Genomic DNA, 8819 nt, shown 5'->3' on the forward strand with positions numbered 1-8819 from the left:
GTGGAGGTTTTAGAGGTGCCTTTCAAATAGATATTAAGGTCATGGGTCGTAGTTGAGATGGGGCTTTCCTCCTGCTCACACAAATACAAATAGTTACCTCTAACGCAGTCTGAATTTATTTTATTTTTTTCTTTGATGGACCCAATTGTTAGTACCTATATTGTGGGCCTATAAAACCATACCCTCTTTCTCTCTTTAGCATCAGCTTCTAGGTTAGCTCTTCTCCAAGGCTTAGAATCCACACTAAGTACATTAATAGCATTGATTCCAAAACTTTTCATGCATTTTTGGACCCTTCCCTCACATGCCCTACAAACCATTATAAATTATCGTGACTGCATTACCCTTTACGCACCCTCTCTCCTCAACAAACTTTGTAAATGTTGTCTCTCATTTCCGTTTCTCTTTCATATTGATCTCTAGCTACTCTCCTTTTCTCTTACATGTACATTGATCATATATTTTCAAGCCTCACTACCTATAATGCCTGAGGATATGATGAATCTATCAATAAATGGTCAGTCTCAGGTCCCTCCAGGCTTTAGATTTCACCCAACAGAAGAAGAGCTTCTTCACTACTACCTCAGGAAGAAAGTTGCTAATGAGAAGATAGACCTTGATGTAATTCGCGAGGTTGATCTTAATAAGCTTGAGCCATGGGACATCCAAGGTAATAATTAAGCTAGTGTGATCTCCATTTATATCTTTCTCTACATAACTTCTCTCTATTTTCCAAACATGTTGACTAACGAAATTATCCTTTGTTGGGACTGTAGAGAAGTGCAAAATAGGATCTACACCACAGAATGATTGGTATTTCTTTAGTCACAAAGACAAGAAATATCCCACAGGGACTAGAACAAATCGAGCTACGGCTGCTGGGTTTTGGAAAGCCACTGGCCGTGATAAGATCATCTATAGTGGGTTTAAAAGAATTGGATTGAGAAAGACTCTTGTGTTTTACAGAGGAAGAGCTCCACATGGACAGAAATCCGATTGGATCATGCATGAATATAGGCTTGATGACAGCACCAACGACACTAATGTAAGCCGTATCTTCCCTATACTTAATTTTATTTTATATGCTTGAATATCCCATACTCTTACCTTTTCTTGTCTTGTCTCTTTTTTTTTTCTTTTTGTTTTTTCTATGAAAAAAAAAATACCTGGACCATTCTTTATAATTGAAAGTGAAGTTGATTTCAAAGATGAAAATTAAACAAAAATAAAAATTATACTGTTTTTTAAACAGGATTCAAATTTGAGATCTCATACAATATTTCGTGTATTTTGACTTGAAGGAAACTATTGGTATTGATTTGTTCACTCTCTGAATCCTGCAGGTCTCAAATCCTATAGGAGAGGCAATCCCTGAAGAAGGGTGGGTGGTTTGCCGGGTATTTAGAAAGAAGAACTATCAAAAAACCCTTGAGAGTCCCAAAAGCTCATCAAGCTCATTGGATTCAAAGGCTCATCAGATTCTTGGTTCAGGAAATGATGGAGTTCTTGATCAAATACTTCTCTATATGGGAAGGACTTGCAAGATGGAGAATGAAACTTTTAGCAACATGAATATCTCCAACAACAACAGTAGTTTAAGGTTTCTCTCAGACAATAGCATCGGTGATGGGCTCCATGAAAGATTCATGCACCTTCCTCGGCTAGACAGCCCACCACTCCCTTCTATTCCAATAAGCAGTCCATCTTTTGATCAAGATCGAAGTTTCAAATCTTGTTATCACCAATCGTACGATGAGATGCTGACAGAGAATGAACCTTCCTCTTCAAACCAAATTGGTAATGGCACTTTCGACATGATCTCATCATCCGTAATTCATGGCTCCAAATCCGGGCAACTTAACGATTGGGTAACTCTTGATCGTCTAGTGGCATCACAACTTAATGGACATGAAGCAGAGACATCCAAGCATTTATCTTGCTTTACTACCGGCCCAAATGCGAGTTTTGGTCTTTCTCCTGATGATGACATGCAATTATCACACTTGCAAAATTCTCATAGATCATCATCAAACATTCAAGCAAATACTTCTCATGTGTATACCAACGAGAATGACCTATGGGGCTTCACTAAATCTTCGTCTCCATCATCATCATCGGACCCATTATGCCACTTATCGGTATAACAAAAGTGCTCAATATTGTATACCCTAACGAGTAATCTAGAAACCCTAAGAGTCTAGGTACGTATACGTTATTTAGTAGTCTTTATGTATCTAGTGCATGCATGTATTGCATAAATAAGCTTAAATTTGGGTGATATATAGTTTTTAGAAATATTTGCGATGGGATGGCATAGTCAATTCACACCATTTTGTAAATATCCTAAATAACGATATATGTCATCCATTTTATTCAAAAATTGTTATCTAAGAATATTACATCTACAGTTTCATTTTAACTTTCTGAGTGATTTGCTCTTCCTACTTGTAATCATATCCAAAGGTGATTGAGGTCTTACCTAAATTCGTTAACCATATTGAAAAAGCTTGACAAGCCAATTATAGCACAAAGCTGACTTTAATGTGGTATTGGGGTCGGCACATACACAAATGATATTACCCACATGGCATGGTGATATTGTAAAGATGCCAATAATCCAAGATTGATCGATTGGTTATTGTTTTGTCGAAGAATAGTGAGGTCATGGGGTCTCAAAACCTAATCTACGTACCAATAAAGATGATAGCAAAGAGAGAAAGATGAGTTATCTTTATGCTACAGCCGAGGTAAGATAACAAAGAGAGAAAGATGAGTTACCTTACCACTCGAAAATCATTAACAATAGGGAGCAAAGAGTAGTGCCTTGGTCTTGTCCTAGACATAAGACTTCTAAGTTGATGTTTTTTGTAGATATAAATATATACTTTCCTGATTTATTTAAATTTTGGAAATTATTTAATGCCTCCTTTTAAGTTTTCTAATAAATTGTTGAATGATGATTTTTGAATTATATAGCGATACAAGAAAAAAGAACAAAAGGTTTAATTTGTGATCCATCTTGGGACCCATGTAAAATATGAAAGGATCGAAGTGATAGTACGTTCTTTGGGTATTCCACGAACTCGATAATTAATATAACCATGGTGTTGAAAAAATATCAATCAATTATATGTGTAATTTCTATAAATTCTGAAGTGCTGTAATGCTCCAATATTCAATATTTGAATTTCAAAGCAAGATGAGCTAAGCCTAATGATTTCCCTTATCTCTAACAGCTTTGGATGAATATATGGGGACTGACCATCATTCTCTGACAATGCCATCAATCTATATTTATCGTTCATTTATTAGGAATCTCTCAAGATATCTACTTCGAAAAGACATTTTTGTATAGATTACTGATACCTTGACCAAGTTAGATACACCTAGAAGAACAATAAATTATAGGGAGGCACATGTTATGTCATACACTACTATATTTCCATAGTAATCAGCATATACATGCAGTGGTTTATTTGTGATCATGAAATCCAAGAAATTGAGAGGCATAGTCCCTCTATCAATTTTCACTAGCATCTGGCTTTGTTTGCTTAGTCTTCTCTTGCACAATCTATTTATTTTCCGCCTGTCATTCAGTGCTGGGTTGCAATATTAATGAAGAAAATGTATTTTAAAAAAGAAAATATATGTGATGGATAAATCTAACTTAAGATCTTAAATGTATTATACCTATTAATCCTCAAAGGGTAATTTTTTTGTAATGATAGCTGTTTCTCATCCAAAGAACGTGGGGCAATTTTGGAAAAATGAACCCGAAAGGCATGAGTTAGCATGCACCATATTTGTTGCTTTTTTTTTCCTTAATTTAAACTTCGTGAAAAGTCAACACGAAATTTCTCTAGGACGACGAGGACGACGGGGAGAATCAAATAACCTGAATTTTCATGATACTTTTTTCACTCTGTTTTTTTTGGTTCTGGGTTTATTAGGTGATCCTCTCTCGTGCATAACATAATAATCAAAGAGACCAAAATTACCAAGACTTGAACAGGTTTCAATAAATATTGAAAGTTTGCATGCCAGATACACAAAATGGTAGGAAAGCCTGCTCTCCTGTCCTCCAACTTGCTTTACATGAGGAAATCGTGGATTGTTTTTTTGTAAAAAGTTATTGGAAATTTGGAATCCCTTTTGGCTTCTCATGATAATAAGACCATTTCATAAAGGTATTTTCATGGCCCTAGAAAATGAGGTTTTGGTCGCTAATGGTTTGCCCATGATCAAAATATTAATTATATAAATGAAAAGAAGAGAGAGAGAGACACACACACACATATACATGATGCATATATGACGATTGATTAGGGCAGGACACATTTGCTTCGAAGCAGCTTCCTGAAGAATATTTTGTAGCCTTTAAACAAGATTAGACAGAGAAATGGAAAATCAAAGGTACAATTCTCCGTTCACTGAACTTTAACTTGTTTTTTACCATCCGATGATGACTAATCATTAATTGATTCTATTTACATTCGAAACAGATGCTAAGCTTCATCAATAATTTCTTTTGTATGGGCCAATTTTCTGTTCGTACGTATTTTTTTTATAGCTAATCAAGCTAACATGGAAGGACCCAACAACTACTTTTTCGGTGCAGGTAATTGACCATCGCGATTGGTTTCCATTAGCGATCACAAATAAGTCTCTGATCCGTCAATTTTGTACAAATAAGATCGAAAACAATTAATGTGAAGAGGCTTTGATTAAGATCATTGACAATATCATTTGGTAACCAAACAAGTCTTTGTATGTTGGTAAGGTTAATCTATCATGTAGGACTTAATATAAGTTCGGTATCATGCATCTAACCCCATTAATTTGCAATTCTCCTAGCACACTCATTGGCAATTGGACTGTAACTTTAGCATAGTAAAATTATGCACTAATTATAATTGATAACAGAGAGTACTGTCGTATTTAATCTTGATATATAGTTGATCAGCAGGAGCTAGGTTGCTGATCAAATAGCATCAAGGAGTTATTGGAGGATAAGGTTCACACAGGGGGGGAAGAATACTAATGCTTTGTAATGATGGTTTTATTAGATGTGATCAAGATTTGTTGGCACAGAGATATGTTGCTAAAAAAAGGCCGATACGTGCCTATTGGCAACAAATTAAATCTGTGCATGTAGAGGTTGATATTTACGTGGATGATGTTGTTTTTACTCCACCAATTTCATCCGTGCGTGCCCAAAATTCCTTTTATATATATATATATATATTCCCATAATTTAACTGAAAAGAGTGGGAAATATGTAAATAAATGAGATAAAGAAGAGACTTGGGCCAATAGCCAGTAGGCCTTTTTTTGTGATGGGATTTAAATAATTCGAATTAAACATTGCAATGGTCAAAATTAAGGATTAATGTTTAATTTGGAAGTTCAGAATTCTAATTTAAGATTTGTTTTTTCCTATATTTATTTCTTCTTCTTCCTCTTCTTTCTTGTCAATTAGACATTTGCCTTCCGTGTGTACTCTCTCCTTCGTTCAAATTTAATTAAAAGTGTATAGAATAGCCAGAAAATGAACCGAATAAAGTACCAGCATAGTGAAGTTACATCAATGGTTGGTGGCTAAACAAACAAAAAAAAAATTATTAATTTGTGCACTAAACTGACAAAAAAAAACAGAAAAGAAACATCCTTTATATATATATATATATATATATATATATATATATATATATATATATATATATATATATATATATAATACACTACAAGCCTAGCTTTCTGTGCATGAACGCAAACTAGAATAAATGGCAACATAAATGAGGTAACATCAGTAGTTGGTGCGTGGTTGATGCCTGAACAACTTACAAAGATATGTGTGTCATAAAATAGTAATTAACATAAAAATCTGACAATAAAAAAAAATCACATTTCCAAATGTTAATTAAAAGCACATTTCAAATAATTCTATTTTTTGCACAAACATTCTCTTAAAATTCTAATGAAACAAGTATTTGGCACTTTGTACAGTAAAAGCTAATGAGAGAATAAGGGGTAAACATGATTGCTATGGATTTTATTCCATGTCAAGGTTGTTAATTCCGTTCTATTTCGTTCGAAATAAACGAAACATTTCATATCAATTCAAAAAATAGAACAAAACAGAACAAATTTCATCTCATTTTAAATCTCGGTTCGTTCTGGATTTTTCAGCTAAATTTCATCCAGAATGTTCCGGTTTCATTCTACATGTTCCGTTCCGCTCTTGAAAAGCCATTGAATCAAATTAAACCATGTTTAATTTAATTAATTAAACCATGTTTAATTTAATTAATTAAACCATCCAAGTATAAAAAGCTCTTTTTCATTGCTATTTTCAATAATAATGATATTAATAATAATATTGAAAATTATTATTACTATTTTAATTAATAATGATATTAATTTTTTAAAATTAGATTTATCACTAATATATATGGTTTATATTCATGTTGTTTTTTTTCATGTTCATATTTTGTAGGAATTTGAGCAAAATAAGGGATGTTTTAGATTCCATTAGCCTTGATAACATTGACCTTAACTTTATATTTAAAATATTTGTGTTAAAATATTTTACTTTCATAATATTTTGATATTTTATTTAAGTTGAATTACTTTAAATGAAAGATCTATTTAATCTTGACTATTTAGAAATATTTTAAATTTTAAAATTATATTTGTTTGGCATTGTGTTTATATTACATAATTTATAATCAATTTATTTTAAATTTAAATTATATTAATACAGTATAACATCAAAACGACACATCAAAACACTTTAAAACTAAAACATTTCATTTCAATTAAAACAACAAAACACCTATCAAAATAAAATTAACAAGCTTCATCTGCACCAGCTCCGTTCACAACCTTCTCGTACCGTGTTGGAATTGCCATTTTTCCTTTCCCTTCTCCTGATTTCCGTGCAGCACCTAAAAAGAAAAGGAAAAAGAAAAAGAAAAAGAAAAAGAAAAGTAGCAGCGATCCACAGGTTTATGGTGAGACGGTATACAGTGGAATCAACATAACAATTATTTTTTCTTTAGTGATGGTGAATATATTTGTGTAACTCTTCTACCACCAAGTGGTAGATTTTGTCTTGTTTTTCTAAAAAATGATCTTATTTCTGTTAGAACTGAGCTATCAAAGAATTTGAATGGAGCATAACATCATCCCATTTTGAATTGGTAAGATCCCTTTGTCGTCTATTTCAAGTATATGTCCAAATGTACTTAACATTTGGTCATTGATAATTTAGCGCTTAGTAATTTAGGTTCAAAAGGTATTATTCTCCCGTTGAATAATAAAAACAATATGGTTTAACATTTAAAAAATTAATTCAATAAGCCACAATATTATTTTAATATATTTTTAAATAAAAAATACTTTAAATTATACTAAATTGTATAATCACTAAGGATACCTAGCATGTAAATAGTGGGCCCTAATACCCACATTGTGATTTACCTACTGCCCCCACAAAAAGGGACTTGATGGGTTAATAGAGAGCTCCATTCTACCTTGTAGGCCCAAATCTTGATGTCATGGTATTTACTTTGATTTTGTTATCTCCTTCTACCCTGCTTTAGAGATAGCGTCGGTTTCTATTTTTGGATATTTTAAAAAAATATTTATTTTAAAAAAATATTAAATTAATTTTTTTTAATTTTAATGTATTGATGTAAAAAATAAAAATATATACATATATAAATTATTTTGATGCATTTTTAAGTAAAAATTATTTTTGAAAAAAATACTGCAAATGTGTTTGGTTTTATGTTTCAAAAATGTTTTTGAAAAAAATTTAAAAAAAATTATATTTTCTTTGCTTCCAATTAATTTTTTTTAATATTTTCATATGATTTTGACATGCTAATATTAAAAATATATTTTGATATATTTTTAAATAAAAAAACTTCAAAAAAAAACTATCATTATAATATCAAACGAGTCGTAGCACAGCACCAAACATGTCAACCTCGTAGAAAATACAAAACAGAATTAGACCAATAGCTAGCTGATGCAATGGTGTTGGTGTTTCAAGCTTGAATATTGTCCGTTGTTATCCCACCAAACCACACTAATGTTTGTTATGCTTAGTAGAAAAATAATTTAGTAGCTGTGATCATGATCACAAGGACAATTATCCACATACTTAGTTAAAAATATATTAATGTCACCTTAATAATCATGGCCATATGGGAAATCACTTGCAAAATCGGACTCAAATTGGCATGCCATGATGGTTCTGTCTTCCAATTGAATCGTGTCAATTGTCATGGTCTTTTCTCAAGATCAAGACACAAATATTATGTTTCGTCATTTACGTAGGGAAGTGGGTTGCCTAAATTGTTCAATCGCATACACAATCACTATTTATGTAACATAAAATTGTACTTTCTCAACCTTACCTCCAACGAAGCCTGGGCTGGTCTTAGTGATCAAGCCTAGCTTTGACATTGCTCCCTTCCTTGTCCCTTACTTTTTTATGGGAGGTGGAGGATTTCCATCATGAACGGAGAAAATGGGCTGGAGAAGCTTGGTTTAGTTAAAAAAAATAAAAATCAACGTAAGTTCTAGCTAATAATTCGATATTCATCATGTCGTCAGCAAAGCATCTTAAAAATGAATAGTATATGACGTAATTTCGATTCGATTTCAGAACCAGACTATCATAAAAGAAAATAAATTTCAAAAATCTTGATTAAAAACAAAATTGGAAAACCAAAACCGAGATGATCATTCATATCAATAACACGCCGTAGGCCAATGGATTCCTTGAGCTTGAAATGGAGATTGGACAC

The 8819-nt window shown here is 32.3% G+C and overlaps 1 protein-coding gene across 1 annotated transcript; it reads left to right on the forward strand.

Moving 5' to 3' along the window:
- Positions 1-203: 203 nt before the first annotated feature.
- Positions 204-2419, forward strand: LOC133695142 (NAC domain-containing protein 43-like). The gene is made up of 3 exons (XM_062116986.1): positions 204-670; positions 777-1045; positions 1344-2419. Exons 1-3 carry the CDS (start codon positions 484-486, stop codon positions 2142-2144), a joined length of 1257 nt encoding a protein of 418 aa, XP_061972970.1. The 5' UTR covers positions 204-483; the 3' UTR covers positions 2145-2419.
- Positions 2420-8819: the final 6400 nt, after the last annotated feature.

Source organism: Populus nigra, chromosome 1 (assembly GCF_951802175.1).
Source record: "Populus nigra chromosome 1, ddPopNigr1.1, whole genome shotgun sequence".
Taxonomy (NCBI): domain Eukaryota; kingdom Viridiplantae; phylum Streptophyta; class Magnoliopsida; order Malpighiales; family Salicaceae; genus Populus; species Populus nigra.

What these genes read in the sequence shown, in the direction of transcription:
- LOC133695142 (XM_062116986.1), top strand. Translation starts at nt 484, where the DNA reads ATGCCTGAGGATATGATGAATCTATCAATAAATGGTCAGTCTCAGGTC. An exon ending in TGAGCCATGGGACATCCAAG is followed by an intron (nt 671 to 776) that starts GTAATAATTAAG and finishes TTGGGACTGTAG; the next exon opens with AGAAGTGCAAAATAGGATCT. An exon ending in ACAGCACCAACGACACTAAT is followed by an intron (nt 1,046 to 1,343) that starts GTAAGCCGTATC and finishes TGAATCCTGCAG; the next exon opens with GTCTCAAATCCTATAGGAGA.